Source organism: Loxodonta africana, chromosome 1 (assembly GCF_030014295.1).
Source record: "Loxodonta africana isolate mLoxAfr1 chromosome 1, mLoxAfr1.hap2, whole genome shotgun sequence".
Lineage (NCBI taxonomy): Eukaryota > Metazoa > Chordata > Mammalia > Proboscidea > Elephantidae > Loxodonta > Loxodonta africana.
In genome coordinates this window covers 96,778,679-96,797,333 of record NC_087342.1, presented here as the reverse complement: position 1 = coordinate 96,797,333, position 18,655 = coordinate 96,778,679, and the positions used below count along the sequence as shown (strand labels likewise).

Genomic DNA, 18,655 nt, shown 5'->3' with positions numbered 1-18,655 from the left:
TGGATGGATTTTTTGAAGAGAAATTTATTTTCTCACAGTCTAGTAGGCTAGAAGCCCAAATTCAGGGCATCAGCTCCAGGAGAAGTCTTTCTCTCTCTGTCTGCTCTGGAGGAAGATCCTTGTCATCAATCTTCCTCTGGACTAGGAGATTCTCTGTGCAGGAACCGCGGGTCCAAAGGAAGGGCTCTGCCCTCAGCACTGCTTTCTTGGTGGTATGAGGTCCTCAACTCTCTGCTTGCTTCCCTTGCCTTTTATCTCTTCTAAGATGAAAGATGGCACAGGCCATACCCCAGGGAAACTCCCTTTACATTGGATCAGGGATGTGACCCCAGCAAGGGTGTTACATCCAACTCTAATCCTCTTTAACCACAGGCAGAGATTATGATTTATCACACATAGGAAAATCACACAATGGAGGACAACCACACAATACTGGGAATCACGGCCTAACCAAGTTGACACATATTTTGGGGAGACACGATTCAATCCATGACACCCACCTTGTGGTTAAATAACAAACTGGCTCAAAAAATAATGAATACCACCTATAAGTATTGTGCTCCTTTTAAAAATCACCTATACAAGACCAAATGGCCAAGAATTTCTTTAAAACAAAGATGAGAATATAAGGGGGCAGGGAAACTAGATTAATGGAAATGGAACAACCAGAACAGAAATAATGAGAATTGTTCACGCATTGTGACGAATGTAGCCAATGTGACTGAACAACTTGTAGAAATTATTGAGTGGGAACCTAAACTGCCATGTAAACCTTCACCGAAAACACAGTAAAATATTATTATTATTATTATTGATAGTACATACATGCTCCTGTCAATTTATTAAAGAATAATACAAGATTCCACCTAATATTTCCTTCCCACACTTCCATTGACCACTGAGACTGCTGGGGCTTTGAGAATAACTTGGGGGTCAAGTGCCCGGGGCCTGGGGAGGCCAGGTGGTGGATGGGGCAGGAGCACCTCCCACAGTGCTGCCGGGCTTTCACAGCTTCAGCCAGGCCTGGCAGGAGAGGGGAGGGAGGTTGAGCCGGGATTAGCCGGAGTGGGGTGGGAGGTTCCTAGAGACTCACGGTAGCCAGAGAAGGGGTGCAGATCAAGACAGTGCATCATGCCTCTGCAGGATGACACCCTCCGAGAGGTGTGGGCCTCAGACAGGTTCGAAAGCCCCCCATGTTGTCCCCTCCTGAACCCTGAGGAGCACAGATGCAGGGGCTAATTGGGGACCAGCAGGGAAGGGGAAGGGGGACTGGCTGATTCTTTTGCCACCCTCAGTGGGCATGAGGAGGAAGGCGGAAGCCCAGAGGTCCACAGGCGCCCCAAGCAGGTATGTCACCCCTCCTTGCAAAGGAGGCAGAAGAACCCCAGCGCGGGACCTAAGTCCATGCAAGTTGGGGAATCAGCGGGTGGGGAGACTCTCCCTTAGCAGCATCGGGGGTAGGGTGTCTGAACTTTTGTGGGGGAAAGCAGTGTTTGGGGTCATGGGGAGTGGAGGGAGGAATTTGGGCTTTGGGGCATTGGAGGTGGGTATGATGCACGGGAGGGGTCACCCTCTCTCACTCAGCAGAGGGGGCTGCAGCTCCTCTCCGGATAATCTGAGGTTATTTCTGGCAGCTCAAGGGATTAGAAGGTGATGGGCAGCCCTCCAAGCCCCCCTTCCTTCCTCTCCTTCTCCTGTATCCCCTCTTCGGCAGAGACCCGCCACAGGACAGAAGCTGAGGAAGAAGAAGACAGAGGCCCCCGAGTCCCCCTGCCCCATAGGATCCAAGCCCCGGAGACCTGGAGGCACGCAGAGGGTTGAGCTGGGGGGCGTCCCCCAGGATGAGGGACGTGGGAGAGGGGGGTCTGAGAGCAGGCGAGGGGTGTTGCTGAGCCACGGATTCCACTCCAGGGAAAGAGGGGAGGAGGTAGACTGGAGGGGTAGAAGCTGGGGAGGCTGAGAGCTCCGGAGGAGTCCCTCGGGGTAAGGCACCTCAGGCTTGGGAAGCCTTGGGGAGGGGAGGAGGTAGGGAGGGGCTCTGTCTCCTGGGCCCCCGCCGGGACCTGCCTGACCCTCGCTTCCCGGTTCAGCGGGGAGGAGGGGGAAGCAGCGGGAGGAGCCTGTCCCTGACCCTGCAGAGGCCCGGGTGCCTCACACCCTCTACACCAAGTTCCTCAGGGACCCCGAAGCCAAGAAGCGCGACCCCCGGGAAACATTCCTGGTATCCCGTGCCCCTGACGCGAAGGACGGTGAGAGAAGGCCTGAGGGGGGCAGGGGGAGAGAGGGCAAGGTGGAGAGAAGCAGGGAGGGGGCTAAACAGGAGCCACAGACAAAGAGAGAAAACTAGTGCAAACAGCCTCTGCTCCTCTGTCCTTGTCTTTGTGCCAGGCAAAAACCTTGTGAGGTTTTGTTGTTGTTGTTGTTTTCTCATTTTACAGATGGAGAAACTGAGGCATAGAGAGGGTACTTAAGGGTTTTGCCTTAGACTACATCTAGAAGCCAGAGAAGCCCTGGTGGCCCCAGCAGTTAAGAAGTAAGGGCTGCTAACCAAAAGGTCAACAATTGGATTCTACCAGCCACTCCTTGGAAACCTTATTGAGGCAGTTCTACTCTGTCCTACAGGTCACTATGAGTCAGAATCAAATCTACTCAATGGAATTGGATTTTTTAAAGGAGCCAGAGGTATCCCAGATGGGTTGTCAAAACAGAGAGACAAACAAGGACAGGGAGGCGCAGGTGTAGTGAGAAGGTGGACAAGGAGAAAGCAGGGAGGCACAGGAGACTGTCCAGAGAAATGAGGGGCTTGCAGAGAAGGTCCTTTCTCCAGAAGGAGATTCCCAAGCCCCAGAATTTCCCCGACTCCAGTTCACTCTCCTAACTAGGGAAAACCTGAGGACTTTGGGGTCACTCCCATTCTTCAAGGAATGTGCCAAGACTCTCTCCTCTTCCTCCTGTTTCTGAAGTGTGGGCTCCTACCCCTGGCACTATTCGCCACTTCCCAGCAATCTGCAGGGTCTAGGCTCCCCAGACAAGGCAGTCCCACCCCAACCCCTTTATGAAGAGTTTCTCCATACAGAGGATGATGATGAGGAAGAGGACAACCAGGGCAACGAGGAAGAGGAGGACGAGGAAAAGAAAGAGAAAATCCCTCTGCCTCCCAAAAAGCCCCCTAAAGAGAAAACTTCTGCAGACACCAAGGAGAGGAAGGCCAAGGCCCAGGGTACAAGGGGTGGGTGTTGAGGGTCAGAGAAAGCACACAGGCACTTAAAAACAAACCCCTGCCCAAATGGGGCTTGAAGTCTCATTGACATAGGAGTTGAGACACCAGAAAGTTACCCAGTGCCTCGCCCAGGGGATTTCTTCCTCTGATGATTTCTTCACCCTGGTGACACAATGGTTAAGCGTTTGGCTGCTAACCAAAAGGTCAACACTTGGAATCCACCAGGCACTCCTTGGAAACCCTATGGGGCAATTCTGCTCTGTCCTATAGGGTTGCTATGGGTCAGAATCAACTCAACGACAATGGGTTTGGTTTGGTTTTTTGTATGGTCCTAAAGGAGTCCTGGTGGTGCAGCAGTTAAAGTGCTTGGCTGCTAACTAAAAGGTTGGCAGTTTGAACCCACCAAATGCTCTTTGGGAGAAAGATGTGGCAGTCTGCTTCTGTAGAGATTTACAGCCTTGGAAGCCCTATGGAATCTCTACAAGTCAGAATTGACTTAGTGGCAGTGGGTTTGGTGGGCTTGGGATGGCCGTTAAGGATGTAGATCAATATGTATTCCCTCACCCCTTGCGCCACTTGCCCAGGGTGCTCTGTGAGCCAGGCAAGAATAGGGGATTTTAGTTTTCTTTGCAATTTTTTTTAACTCAATGTGAATTATTGTTGTAATTCCTATAAAAGTATCAGAGTGATTACAGTGCTGACCAAAAGGTTGGCCGTTGGAACCCACCCAACAGCTCCACAGGAGAAAGACCTGGTGATCTGCTCCCATAAAGATTACAGCCTAGAAAACCCTATGGGGCAGTTCTAATCTGTCACACGAGGTCTCTATAAGTCAAAAATGGACTCGACAGCACCTAACAACAATAACAGTGAAAATAAAACAATGAATAAATACTGTGATGGCCTGGCCTGGGTACCTGGCCCTACAGGTGACAGCAACCTGTCTTAAACACATACAAGCAACTAGAACCTTGGGCCTCTGAGGGAAGGAGAAGATGGGGTGAGAGCTGGGATTCAGAGGCTCAGTTAAAAGCCCTGACATTCATTAACCCATCTATTCACTCATTCATCCACTCGTTCAGCAATTGCTTGCTAAGCTCCTAGTATTTGACCTGCCTGTTCCTGGACTGGAGGGGGGTGGTGTTCAGGGTCCTAGAAAGCAGAGGCTTGGGAACTAGAGGAAGGATGAGTGGGTTGGAAGGTGGCCTTCAGCTCCAATAGGCCCCTTATTTGTCTAACACCCACCATGCATTTCCAGGGGACCTGGAAAGTCCTGTCCCCCCATCAAAACCTCTTCGAATTAAGAAGAAAGAGTCTCCAGCAGGGGAAGGGACCAAGATAAGAAAGACAAGGAAGAAAGGTGAGCCTGGTCTGAGGAGGAGCAGGGGACCCTGTGTGTGGGGAATTGTGACCCTTTCCCACCCACACATGCAGGGCCTGGAGAGGCTGACAAGGACCCCTCGGTGAGCCCAGCTAGAGTGAGGAAGAAGATCCCAGCAGCCATGTTTCTGGTTGGAGAAGGTGTTCCAGCTGAGAAGGCTTGGAAGAAGAAAGGTGAGTGCCAGTAACCTCTGGTGCCCTGACATCATGAGGCAGTCCTGGGGACAGGGATCTGGGGGACCCACACATCACATGGTGCAGTGAAGGGTAAAGAGTATGGGATCTAAAGTCAGAAGCTTTGGGGCACCTGGATACCCACTTTAATAACTGCGTGGCCATGAGCAAGTGTCTTAGCCTTTCTGAGTCTCTGACAATAATAATATAGGCTTGAGCCTCTAGGGTTGTGGGAAAGGTCCAAGTGACACATGGGTGTTAAAAGTTCTTTGTAAACCATCAAATGCTTCAGCAGGGTAAGAGATCAACAGGCTTGTCTCCCACCCTCCCTGCCCATACCCAGGTACTTCCAAAGGCCCAGAAGCGGAAAGGAAGGAGGAAGAAGATAAGGAGGAAGAGATGGCAACTGTGGCAACCAAGAATAGCAATCAGAAGGGAAAAGCAAAAGGAAAAGGCAAAAAGGTTGGGACCCAGAGGTGAAGGACCTACACACGTGGGGTTGCCATGAGTCAGAATTGACTCAAGGGCAACTAACACAGCAATGATAGCAGTAGTAGCTAACCCTTCCATAGCACTTACCATTGCCATCAGCTTCAGTCCCCTTGGGAAGCGATGGCAGGGACCTGAACTTGGTGGGCTAGATTCTAGGACCTCCTGGGCTAGGATTTTGGAGTTACTTGGGGTTAGAATCTTGGCTCCCCATCATGTGATGGATAGGATATGAATGAGGACCAAGGGCACCAGGACCTCCCAAACCTTCTCACGATCTAGCAACTAAAGGGCTAACTGTCGGGGCTATTAACAGTCTTCAACTGGAGGCTGTCGGCGGCCTTCAACAACCTCCTCCAGGTTGCCCAGTATCCATTCTGATCGGGGACTCCCCATGGGCACAAAACAGGGTGTTAAACCTTTTTTAATACTGTGCCTGCCCATCAACAGGGCTCAGGCCCAAGCAGGAGAGAAGGGTCCAACTGGGGAGAGAAAATGACAAAAGTCTTTGAGAAACAAGCTTCCACCAGTGGAGGTGTCACTCCTCGAGCAGGACTCAGGTCTTAGCTTTGTAGGTTTATTGATTTGTACAGGAGTAGTCAGGTCTTGGGGGGTTGATACACATTAACCAAGATCACCAGATGCTGATGTATAAACTGAAAGGCCAGTTTAGTATCTCCCAGAAGGAATATAACTGCAAAGCAACCTTCACACAGTAGACCCTTGAGATTCACAGCCATGGAAGGGTTTGAGAAAGCTCTGCTTTCTCCAAATCACAATCCAGACATAGTCTAGCATTTCTCAAGTTTCTTCTGGAGCAGCTTGGAGTGGAGAATGGACACGCTGGACCCAATGACTAAGGGCCTGCTCCCCCACACCAGCCTCACCTCACACAAAGGGCAGACCTACCCTTAGCAAAAACAACAACCACAACACATCAGGGCTTCCTAGTGGCTCACAAATAGCATTTAATTCTCCAATGCACATATGCAGGCTTGCAGTCCATTCTCTCCCTGTGGGAAAAATGGAGTTAGAATCTTGGTTCTCCTTCTGGTGAAAGATATGATATGAGGGCAAAGGGCACAGGTTCATGAGAACAGAAGGGGAGTCATGAGGTCCCCAGGCCAGGCCAGGCAACCCAACAGTCTTAAGCCAGAAAATTGTTATTGGGGGTTTCTCAGTGAGCAGACGAAAACCAAACCCGTTACCATCAAATTGATTCCAACTCACGGCGACCCCACGTTACATTGTAGAACTTCTTCATAGGATTTTCTTGGCTGTAATCTTTTTTGTGTGTGTGTGCTTTAGGTGAAGGTTTACAGGGCAAATTAGTTTCTCATTAAACAGTTAATACACATATCTTGTGACATTGGTTGCCAACCCCACAATGTGTCAACACTCTCTCCTTCTGGACCTCAGGTTCCCCATTTCCATTTGTCCAGCTCTCCTGTCCCCTCCTACCTTCTCATCCTTGTCTTTGGGCTGGTGTGTCCATTTAGTCTTGTATATATGATTGAGCTAAGGGTATTATTATTTGTTTTATGGGCCTGTCTAATCTTTGGCTGAAGGGTGAATTTCGGGAGGGATTTCAGTACTGAGTTAAAAGGGCATCTGGGGGCCATACTTTCGGGGTTTCTCCAGTCTCTGTCAGACCAGTAAATCTGGCCTTTTTTTTGTGAGTTTAAATTTTGTTCTACATTTTTCTCCAGCTCTGTCCAGGACCCTCTATTTTGATCCCCATCAGAGCAGCTGGTGATGGTACCCAGGCACCATCTAGCTATGCTGGACTCAGTCTGGTGGAAGCTGTCGTAGTTGTGGTCCATTAGTCCTTTGGACTAATCTTTCTCTGGTGTCTTTGATTTTCTTCATTCTCCCTTACTCCAGATGTATATTAGGACCCCTAGCGTTGACCCTGTTTTTTCTTCCATGATCTTTATAGTTTTTGGTTTTATATTTAGGTCTTTGATCCATTTTGCATTAGTTTTTGTGTATGACGTGAGGTATAGGCCCTGTTTCATTTTTTTATAGATGGACATCCAGTTTTGCCAGCACCATTTGTTAAAAAGACTGTCTTTTCCCCAGTTGATGGATTTGGGCCTTTGTCAAGGATCAAGTGACCGTAGGTGGATTGATTTACATCGGAGTTCTCGATTCTCATTGGTCAATGTGTCTGTCATGGTACCAGTACCAAACTGTTTTTGACTACCATAACTGTGTAGTAGGTTCTGAGGTCAGGCACTTGGTTGTTTTTCTTCAATGATGCTTGAATTATCCAGGGCCTCTTTCCTTTGGCTGTAATCTTTACAGAAGTAGGTCACCAGGTTTTTTTTTTCCCATTGAGCCACTGGGTGGGTTTGAATCACCAACTTTTAGGTTAGCAGCCGATTGCAAACCGTTTGTGTCACCCAGGCTCCAAGTTATATCATTCTTCACATAAGTTATCTATTGCTGTGTAATAAATCACCCCAAAATTTAACATCTTAAAAAAAAACATTTGTTATTGCATTCAATTTCTGTGGGTCACGAGTCTAGGAGAAGCCTAGCAGGGTAGTTCTAGCTCAGAGTATCTCATGCCATTGCAGTGAAGATATCAGCTATGGATGTGGCCACTCTGAAGGCTTGACTGGGAATGGAGGACTCACATCTAAGATGGTTCACTCACATGGTTGTTGGCTGGAGGCCTCAGTTTCATGCTACATGGACTTCTCCATAGGGCTGCTTGAGTGTTCTTACAACATGGCAGCTAACTTCCCCCAGAGCAAGTGGTCTGAGAGAGGGGTCAGACTGAAGCCACAATAGCTTTTATGACCTAGCCTTAGAAGTGACACACCATCACTTCTGTCATATTCTATTGATCACAGAGACCAACTCTGATACCCAGGGCATGAATATTAGGAGGCAGAGTTCACTGGGAGCCATCTTGGTGGCTGGCCGCTGTATTCATTAAGTATTTACTAGATGCAAATAATAATAGTGGAGTCCCTGGGTGGTGTAAAAGGTTAAGCACTCAACTGCTAGCCAAAAAGTTGGAGGTTCAAACCCATCCAGAGGCACCTGGAATTCAGGCCTTGCGATCTTCTTCTGAAAGGTCACAGCCTTGAAAACCGTATGGAGCAATTATACTCTGCACACATGGGGATTCCATGAATTGGAATTAACTCAACAGGAACTAACAAACACAACAATAATCGTAGCTAACCCTTCTATAGTGCTTACTATGCCCTCAGCTTCAGTAAACGCCCTGAGATAGTATCTACATGACAGAAGGTCTTTCTGAAGGCTCTAGATCTGACAGGAGACTGGACAGGATTCAAATTCCAACTCCTCTTCTTACTACCTATGTAAACTTAAAGTTACCTAACCACTCAAAGTCTCAGTTTCTTCATCTGTAAAATGAGGGCAACTACCTCAGTGGGTTGACAGGAGGACTAAGTGAGTTAATATTTGCAAAGTGCTTAGAACTATGCCTGGCCCCCTGCTAGACTTTATAAAAGAGTTTGTTAAATGTATCAATTAAGTAAGGTCTGTCCCAGGTGTCTACTGCCACCCCTGCCTACTTCTCAGTCACAGTGTGGTTAAAACTTGGCCAACATGGCAGTCAGTGGTAGAATTAGGATTTGAACCCAGGCTATCTGGCTCCAGAGCCTGGTCTCAGCCACAAGCTACACAAAATAATAATAAAGCACAAAGCTCCCAGAGCCTTCTAACATGGCCTTACTGGACTGGCTGTTGGGAAAGTGTGAGGGAGTAAAGTGGCCCAGCCTTAGGGGGCCCAGGCCAGTGCTTAGCCAGCCTCTCTGCTCTCTCCCCCAACAGAAAGCGGTGAGTTGTCCTGCCCATGTCCCAGCACCATGGACCAGCTGGAGGCTGGGCTGTTGATCTGGGGCTGATGCACCCTCTGCCTCCACCCAGAAGGAAGAGAGGGCCCTGTCCCCACCTGTGGAGGTGGATGAACCTGGAGAGTTTGTGCTGCGGCCTGCCCCCCAGGGCCGGACGGTGCGCTGCCGGCTGACCCGCGACAAGAAGGGCATGGATCGGGGCCTGTATCCCTCCTATTTTCTGCATCTGGACACCGAGAAGAAGGTTGGTAGGGGCGAGGTGACAGGAGATAGAGCATGGAGGTGCCAGGACCTGGGCTGAGGGAGAATCTAAGACCAGAAGGATTGAGGGGCTACAGGGCAAAAAGACCTTCTCTTTCCCTTCAGCCCACCTCCTTCCTTCACCTTGTCTTCTTTTCCCATCCTCTCACCTGTCTCTCTGTCCCCAGGTGTTCCTCTTGGCTGGCCGGAAACGCAAACGGAGCAAAACAGCCAATTACCTCATCTCCAGTGACCCTACCAATCTGTCCCGAGGAGGGGAGAATTTCATTGGGAAGCTGAGGTGGGGCTGGGCTTCCCGGGGCGGGGAAGCTTGGGTCAGCAAGAGGGCCACAGGCAGTCATCTCTGCCCGCTGTGCCTGGCACAGCGACCACCATGTTGAACATTCAGGAAATGTCCACTAGCCCAGGGTTCTTCACACTCTGATGAGCACAACTCACCTGGGGGTCTTATTAAAATGAGTCCGTGAGTCTGGAGTGGGCCTGAGGGTCTGCATTTTTACCAAGCGCTGAGGTGATGCGGACACTGCTGATTAAGGAACCTAACTTGGAGCAGGGCTTAAGCACCATGAAGGCAGGGACCGTGGCTGTTTTGTTCATACTTGAACACCTGGCACATAGCAGCTACTCAGTATTTACGGAGTAAATGAATGAATGAATGAACAAATAGTCAGCACCTACTCTATCTAAGGAGCCCTTGTGGTGCAGTGGTTAAGCACTCAGCTACGAACTGAAAGTTCAGCACTTCAAACCCACCAGTTGGAAAGATTTGGCAGTCTTAAAGATTACAGCCTTGGAAACCCTATGGGGCAGTTCTACTCAGAATTGAATCCAGGGCAGCAGGTTTGGTTTGGTTTGGTTACTCCATGCTATATCTCTGCATCTGTTATCTCATGGAGTCCTCACCACAAATCTAAGAGGTTGTGTGAGTGAACCCCTCAGCCAGGCCTGATTTATTTTATTTATATGTTTAACTAACACTTATATAAGATCTACCTATGTATCAAGGAGCCCTGGTGGTACAACAGTTAAGCACTCGGCTGCTAATCAAAAGGTTGGTGGTTCGATCTGACCCAGTGGCTATGCAGAAAAAAAAAAGTCTGGCGATCTGCTCCCGTAAAGATTAAAAAAACAAACAAACTTGCTTTCCAGTCAATTCCAACTCATTGAGAGCCTATAGGACAGAATAGAACTGCCCTGTAGGGTTTCCAAGGCTGTAATTTTACAAAAGCAGACTGCCACATCTTTCTACCACAGAGCTGCTGGTGGGTTCAAATCACCAAGTTTTCGGTTAGCAGCCGAGCTCTTAACCTCTGCGTCAGGGCTCCTTCAGTAAAGATTAAAAAAACCACAGTGTCATCGATTAGAGCCTAGAAATTCTATGGGACACTTCTACTCTGTCACATGAGGTCTCTATGAGTCAAAAATTGACTCAATGGCACCTAACGACAACAACCTTTGTATCAGATATAGTTCAAGGTATCTTCCAAATACTAACTCATTTAATCCTTTTATCAACCAAATGAGGTAGCTAGTGTTGTTATGGAAACCCTGGTGGTGTAGTGGTTAAGTGCTACTGCTGCTAACCATAGGGTCGGCAGTTCGAATCCACCAGGTGCTCCTTGGAAACTCTATGGGGCAATTCTACTCCATCCTATAGGGTCACTATGAGTCGGAATCGACTCGAGGGCACTGGGGTTTTAGTGTTGTTATGGTCATTTTACAGATGGGGAAACCGAGGCTCGGAGAGGCCAAGTAGCCTGCTTACGGTCACCCAGCTAGTAAGAGATGGAACTGGAATTTGAACACTGTGCAGTCTCCTTCTAGATCCAAACCTTTTAAAAAGAACTTCCAAATATCAGGGGACATGGATTGCTCTGTCCCAAGACATCCCCACCCTTGATTTAGGAAGTTCTTAAAACTGCTTGGCTGTAAGGAAGGGCCCTGGGACAGGCATATGGAATCCCCTCAGCCCTGCCCTGGTTGCAGGTCTAACCTCCTGGGGAACCGTTTCACCGTCTTTGACAATGGGAGGAACCCACACCGTGGAGGAGGGGGCGCTGATGTGGGGAGCCTGCGTCAGGAGCTGGCAGCCGTGATCTATGTGAGAACTCCCCGTGTCCCCCATGACAGGCCCTTCCCCTTGCATGGTCCAGCCTAATGGCCATCTCCCTCCCAGGAAACAAACGTGCTGGGCTTCCGTGGACCACGGCGCATGACTGTCATCATTCCGGGCATGAGTACAGACGACGAGAGAGTCCCCATCCGGCCCCGAAACGTGAGCCTTGTACCTCCCTAATCCCTATCCCTGAGGGTCCTGCTCCTGTGTGACCTACCCCCACCCAACCCTGGGAGGGCTGAGGGGTGAGGGCTTCCTTTACTCAATGCCCAACCGCTCTGAGCACGCTCATCACCTGCACCCACAATCCATTCTCTCTGGGATTCTTACTGCAGCCTGTTGAATGAATTCAGGTTTTTTGTAATTGAATTCACTAAGACAATCACAGCAGGTTTTTTTCATAGCTTACATCAAATCATTCATTGATATATTCATGCAACACCCATATTGGAGTGCCAAGTACTAGTCTAGGCACCTGGAAGACATCAGTGAGCAAAACAAGATCTCTGCCTCGAGGAGCTGGTATTCTAGTGGAGGGAGACAGACAGCAGACAATAATCATGACCAATAAGTAAATTATGAAGTATGTAAGAAGGTGATAAGTGCTACGGAAAAAAAGAAACAAGGGAGATGGGAAGTGTGTGTATACTTCTCAGTATTAAACATAGTGGTCAGAGGGGGCCTCACTGAGAAGGTGAGACTTGAGTAAAGTCTTGAAGGAGGTGAAAAAGCGAGACTGCAGATATCTGGGGGAAGAGCATCTAGGCAGAGAGAGAAGCCAGTACAAAGGCCGTGAGGCAGGAGGGTGCCTGGTGGGCTTCAGAGATAGCAAGGTGGCTAGAATGGCTGGAAGAAGACGAGGTCAGAGAGGCAAGGGGAAGGGGAAGACCAGGCCCTTATAACCATGATTTTTACTCTGAGAGAAATGGAAAGCTACGATGCTGATTTCAGCAGGGCTTCCAGACTAAGACAAACTAGGAAGAAAGGCCTGGTGATCTACTTCCGAAAATCAGCCTGTGAAAACCCTACGGATCACGATGGTCTGATCTACAACCTATCACGGGTATGGCATGGGACCAGGCAGTGTTTTGTTCCGTTGTGCATAGGGTCACCAGGAGTAGGGGCCGACTTGGTGGCAGCTAACAACTATGACAACAAGCAGAGTTTTGAGCAAAGAAGTGACATGACTTGACTGACATTTTAAAAAGCAAATTGTTGTTTGTTTTGTGTGCATGTGTGTGTGTGGAAGAGCCCTGGTGACGCAGTTGTTAAAGCACTTGGCTTCTAACAGAAAGATCGGCAGTTCAAATCCACCAGCTACTCCCCAGGAGAAAGACGTGTCAGTCTGCTTCTGTAAAGATCACAGCCTTGGAAACCCTATGGGGCAGCTCTACTCTGTCCTGTAGGGTTGCTATGAGTCAGAATCAATTCAACAGCAGTGGGTTTGGTTTTTGTATGTGCGTGTGGGTGGCTGGGTGGGTAAAACGGAGAGATGTCCAGGAAAGAGGTGGTTTCCTGCAGGATGTCAGCACTACAGGTCAGGTAAGCCAGGATGTCAGAGACTGAATGGCTTACGTGTCCCCTACTCACAGGAGACCAATGTCGCTTTACTAATTTACAATGAAAAATACCCCTGCCAGCAGTTCATACATCCATCCCTGCTGGAAAGTCACGCCATAAATAAAGGTCCAGCTGACCCCTACGGCACCAGTGTAGGAGGTGATGGTCTTGAGGGACAGTTCCCTCAACTAGATGCCACTTATATGGCAGGCCCAAGCTTTTATTTCCTCGCCCTCCATTTTGGCATCCCACAGATCATAAAGCCCCATCTTCACAGATGTCCATGCTACCTGTGTCTAGAGTAAACACTCAACTCCTCCAGAGGCAGTGCCTCCTGCCCTTTCTTGGGCTTGATAAGAACTACCTGGTGCTGCTTTGGGTCTCTCCTCTTCACCCCACAGTTTATTCATTCTGTAGTCAGTTATCATGAGGGCTGTGGTGGTTCGGTGGTAGAATTCTCATTTTCCATGCAGAAGACTTGAGTACGATTCCTAGACAACGCACCTCATGTGCAGCCACCACCCGTTGTCAGCAGAGCCTTGCATGTTGCTATGATGCTGAACAGGTTTCGACCAGGGCTTTGAACTGGTCAAAAAGATCCAGACTGGAATCTTGTTAAAATCTATATTCCAATTCAGTGTATTTGGGGTGGAAAGGCAAATTTTCAGCAGGGGTCAAACCAAAACGAACCAGTTCGAAGCCCTGGTTTCAGTGGAGCTTCCAAACTAAGACAGACTAGGAAGGCCTGGTGACCTATTTCCAAAGATCGGCCACTGAAAACCCCATGGATCACAATGGTCCAATCTTCAACAGATCAGAGGAATGATCCGTTCTGTTGTGCATGGGATAGCCCTGAGTCAGAGGCCAATGGCAGTTAACAACATAGTCATTTGTTAAACATGTTACTCTGTGCCGAGCACTGGAGATCCATAATCAACCCAACAAGCCTGCCTGTTGCCGTCAAGTCAATTCCGACTCATAGCGACCCTATAGGACAGAGTAGAACTGCCCTATAGAGTTTCCAAGGAGCGCCTGGTGGATTCAAACTGCAAACCTTTTGGTTAGCAGCTGTAGCACTTAACCACTATGCCACCAGGGTTTCCATCAACCCAACAGTCAACATCAAAATAATATGTTTACTGAGCCCCTACTCTGTGCCAGGAAGTGCTCTAAATAACACTTTGTGTGCTATTATTTAATCCTCACAACACTCCCATTGTGAGGGAAACAGGCACAGAGACATTAATAAAATACTGTTCCTGCCCTCATAGCATCTAATTCAGTCCATTACAATGCAGGGGGTAGGAGCAAGGTGTTGTGGAAGCTTAGAGCTGGGATGTCTAAATCTAGGGTCAGGAAGGCTTCTTGGAGGAGGTGATCTTGAGGGACCCACTCCAAGTCAAGAACGTGAACAGGTGACAAGGAGAGTCAAGAGAATATTTCAAAAGCACCATCATACCGACCCTGCTCCCTCTTTCAGAAGCTCCTGCAAGAACGCTGTATTTTAACCGCTGTTTACCTGTCCATCTCCCCAAGCTCGACTGTGAGCTCCTTGAAGTCCTAGAATGTCTGTAATCAGGTGCTGGCATTCAGCCATTTCCTGTGGCCCCTTGAGTCCTGATGGCACGGAGCACCCACTGTGTGCCAGATACCACTTATAAGACAGGGCCAAGTTTCCATTTCCTCTCCCTCCGCTTTGCCATCCCACAGACCATAAAGCCCCAACTTCACAGATGTCCATCCCACCCACAAGGACACCACAGAGACCAGGCATGCTTTCAAGGACTCTCTGAGCAGATGTAGACATGCAGGCTGCAAGGCCACATACTCGCAAAGGCAGGCACAGGCCCCGGGTCTAGCACACAGATGCTCTCTGTAGGCCCTTCCCACAGTGGGTCCTGAGCTATCTTGCCTGTCGCCTTCTTACCTACTTGCCTGGGCACCCAGGCCAGTGACGGGCTGCTGGTGCGCTGGCAGAACAAGACTCTGGAGAGCCTCATTGAGCTGCACAACAAACCACCTGTCTGGAATGAGGACAGTGGCTCCTACACCCTCAATTTCCAAGGCCGTGTCACCCAGGCATCGGTCAAGAACTTCCAGATTGTTCACGCTGATGACCGTGAGTATCTGAGGGCCCAGGCCAGGCTCTTCACCCCACCCCCAGGACCCTGACTCTCACTCAGTCCTCTCCCACCACCTCTCTCTCTCTCACACACATATTACACACAAAGCCTGGCGCAGTCTTTTATCCCGGGAGCTGGAACATCCAGCAAGGTCACCCTCTCCTCCAGAGACGTTGGTACTGTGCTTCCAGGAGCCTCAGATATTCTGAGCAGGTCTCAGAGTTTAGAATTCCAGACCCTCATCCCAGCATTAACCAGAGCCTTGGAGTATCTACTCTAAAAAAAAAAAATTTTTTTTTTTTTTTTTGGAGTAGATACTGGGGTATTCTGGGTAAGACTGTGTTGAAGGAAGGGTTGAGCTACTAGAGTTAGAATATCACTAATACCCAACTCCTTGGTGGTCAAAGAGGGCTGGGCCTCAGAGAGAGTAGCCCCTTGCCCATCATCTCTTAGCTCCTCCAGGCAGTTAGACAGGCCCCCATTTATTTCACAAACACATCAGGATTTCACAGATGTTGAATCACTTGATCATGACAACAACCTGTAAGGAAGGTACTATTATTATGCTTATTTGACAGATAGGAATATTGAGGCACAAAGAGATTAAGTGGCTTGCCCAAGGTCACATAGCTAATGAGAGAGAGCTGGGTTAGAACCCAGGTAGTTTGACTCTAGTGCTTGAGCTCTTAACTTCTTCAAGATGGCTGCCTTTTAAGAAGCAGGGAATATAGATCAAGAATTTCTGAGTGTCTATGTCTTCTCTCAAGTGAGGTCAAATGCCTGCCCTCTAGGAGTTAGGGAAACAAGATGTGCCCAGAACACAATTAAGTAAAAATGTCCCTGTTACAAGCCAGGGGGAGAGGCCCCCACTGGGGTGAGGAAGTTTGGAGATAGAAGGATATCTCCCAAGAGATTCCAGGTTCACAGGGTTGGGCTGACACTGAGTAAGTCCCCATCCCCCACTCTGTCCTAGGGCTGTCCCCTCCTTGTCACCTGTCCTGGGGCCTTGGAAAACTGCTCTCCAGATCACATTTCTGGTGGAGCCTGGCCTGCGGAGGTTGGGGGTATTTTTAGCAGCTTCCTGTCCCTATAGATGCTGGGGGAGGTGTTGGGATGGAGCTGGGAACCTGGGCCAGAGATGAGATGGAGGCTGAGTTGGGAGACTGGCTGAGGAAGGAAGTAGGGGGCTAGTCAAGGAATCAAGCCTTGAAGGTCTAAGGCGGGACTGGGGCCTGGGAATGGGAAGAAGAAATGGGGCCAGAAGACAAGAGAAGTTAGAATAGAAGGGTTCTGGGCTTGGGGAAATTTGACAAGGTCCTTTATGTGATTATTTACTTGCTGTATGCATGGCCCTGAGTGGCCCACAGATAAGGCAGTGTTCTTGCCTTTAGGGGCTTACAGTCTGATGGAAGGTAAAGCTGCAGGTGGGGCTGATTGGGGAGATAGGTACGAGGGGGGGATGGGTGGAGGGTAAATAACTGAATGGTGGCTGAGGGTTGGGGTCTCAATGCAAGGAAGACTTCTCGCAATGCTGGGGGCACTGCCTGCTAGAACGGTGGTCCCAGGAAGTTTCGGCCGCCCCTACCCCTGTCTGTGCCTACAGCTGACTACATCGTGCTGCAGTTCGGCCGCGTGGCCGAGGACGCCTTCACCCTGGACTACCGGTATCCGCTGTGCGCCCTGCAGGCCTTCGCCATCGCCCTCTCCAGCTTCGACGGGAAGCTGGCCTGCGAGTGACCTCAGCACCCCCTCAGCGCCCCCAGAGCCCGCCGGGGGGGGGAAGAATTCAGTGGGGTCCCTTTTATGAAAGCCCCCAAGGAAGACTCCTCCCTTGTCGGGGGCCGACCCTCACTGCCTCCCGGTGACCTCCGTCCACTCCCCAGCCTGGCACAGGGCGAGGCAGAGGAGGAGCGCAGAGCAGGGGTTGGACGGAGATGAAGAACATCTGGAGTTGGAGTTGCACATCTGGTCGCGGAGCTCGCCTGCCCCGCCTATCTCCCCCCCTCCCCGCGTCCCAGTCACTTCCTGTCCGGGAGCAGTAGTCCGTGTTGTTTTAACCCCCTCCGGGACCGCGCTAGGGCTCCGAGGAGCTGGGGCGGGCTCGGAGGAGGGGGTAGGTGATGGGGGACTACGGCCGGGTACCCGCATCCCGAATAAAAGCCCTGTAGACCAAGCAGAGCTGTGGTTCTTCAAGGCGTGCGGCGAGCGAGGCGACGGGAGGGTCCGGGCGCGGGAGGGGTCCGGAGGGCGGGCTGCACGCCTTCCCCCACCAGCTCCCGCCCAGGCCTCGGGCGCTCCCGCGTCCCCTCCCCCGCGCCCTCGGCGGGTCCTACCGAAACTCGGCGGGCGCGCAGAGTCCAGACGCCCCCCGCGGGGGCCCCGGGCTGAAAGGGAGGCCCCGGAGGTCCGGGAAGAGGGAGAAAGGGGGGAAATTCGAGAAACAAGCCACTCGAGGAGAACCAGACAAACCGGGTCCGGGCGAGGCGGGCGCAGCCGCCAGGGCGGGGCCGAGTCTGGGGCCCCGGGAGTGGGGGGCGGGCTGCGGGCGGGAGGGGGCGCTCCGCCCCGGCGGTTCGGGACTGGGGTGGGTAGAGCCCCGAGGCCCGTGCGCTACGGCTCGGCCCGGCTTCTTGTGACGCGGCACCCCGGGCCCCAGCACGGACGGGAGCCCTGCCCCCGAAGCGGGAGCTCTGCCCTCGGCCCCGCCCCAGGCCGGAGCCCCCAATTCCGGCGGGGCACTGGGGAGAGGCTGCAAGGCCCAGCGTTCACGGGGAGATTGGGAGCGTCGCACTGGCGGGGACGTGGGGGTGCTGCCGGGCGCGAAGGGCGGTGAGCGGCCCGAGGTCTGGAGGCCGTAGGGTAGAGGGTAGGCAGCCCGAGCCCCGGTTGGGGGCGGCCCCGCGCGGCCCCGCCTCTCCCGGCAGGTGCCCGCCCCCGGCGCGCCCCGCCCCCTGCTTCCCCGCAGCCCCCGCCCCCCGCCCCGGCTCCTCAACACAAACTTTCCGTCCCGCTCGCTCCCTCCTCCGCGCCGGGCGCCTCCTGCTCCAGCCCAGCTCATTCCGCACATTCCGGCCAGCCCCCTCCCCACGACCCCCCTCCCCGGCCCCCCTCTCAGCTCCCTCGGGCCCGGCGGAGCGGCCCGGCCGGAGCGCCCCCCGGAGCTCGGACCAGGTAAGCCGGGCGAAAGCCGGAGGAGGCCCTGCTGGGAGAGGAGGTTTGGTTGGTCCGTTCTGGATAGAGGGGGGCAGCTGAGGGGGGCTGGAGCCTCGAGCTATTGTCCAGCCTGAACCCGAGCCCTGTATCTGGGTGCCGGGAAGTTTGGAGGGAAGGGGGAGATCTCTCCGGGAAGCCCCGCCCACTACCACCCCGCGATCGGGACAAGCTGATCCGGGGAAGTAGGGGAACCAGGAGAGTGTGTCGGTGCCATCACCTGCCCGGCTGTCCGTGCTTGCGGTGCCTGGGCGAGGGTCTGGGGGCCACAAGGTTTGGGGGG

The 18,655-nt window shown here is 51.5% G+C and overlaps 1 protein-coding gene across 3 annotated transcripts; it reads left to right on the top strand.

Moving 5' to 3' along the window:
- Positions 1–873: 873 nt before the first annotated feature.
- On the top strand, positions 874–17,324 carry TULP1 (TUB like protein 1). Of its 3 annotated transcripts, XM_003421020.3 has the most exons (15): positions 874–1,178; positions 1,296–1,347; positions 1,715–1,805; positions 2,091–2,249; positions 3,077–3,229; positions 4,479–4,580; positions 4,655–4,774; positions 5,118–5,236; positions 9,080–9,085; positions 9,176–9,346; positions 9,531–9,643; positions 11,350–11,464; positions 11,540–11,638; positions 14,987–15,158; positions 16,766–17,324. In XM_003421020.3, the coding sequence occupies exons 1-15, from the start codon at positions 1,132–1,134 to the stop codon at positions 16,897–16,899; spliced, it is 1,653 nt and encodes a 550-aa protein (XP_003421068.2). In that variant the 5' UTR covers positions 874–1,131; the 3' UTR covers positions 16,900–17,324. The 3 variants fall into 3 exon arrangements, 2 of the variants coding, with proteins under 2 accessions (XP_003421068.2, XP_010598872.2); XM_010600570.3 differs by lacking the exon at positions 2,091–2,249; XR_010321988.1 differs by lacking the exons at positions 874–1,178; positions 1,296–1,347; positions 1,715–1,805; ... (9 more) ...; positions 11,540–11,638; positions 14,987–15,158 and adding an exon at positions 15,982–16,574 and having other exon boundaries at positions 16,766–16,829.
- The last annotated feature ends 1,331 nt before the right edge of the window (positions 17,325–18,655 follow it).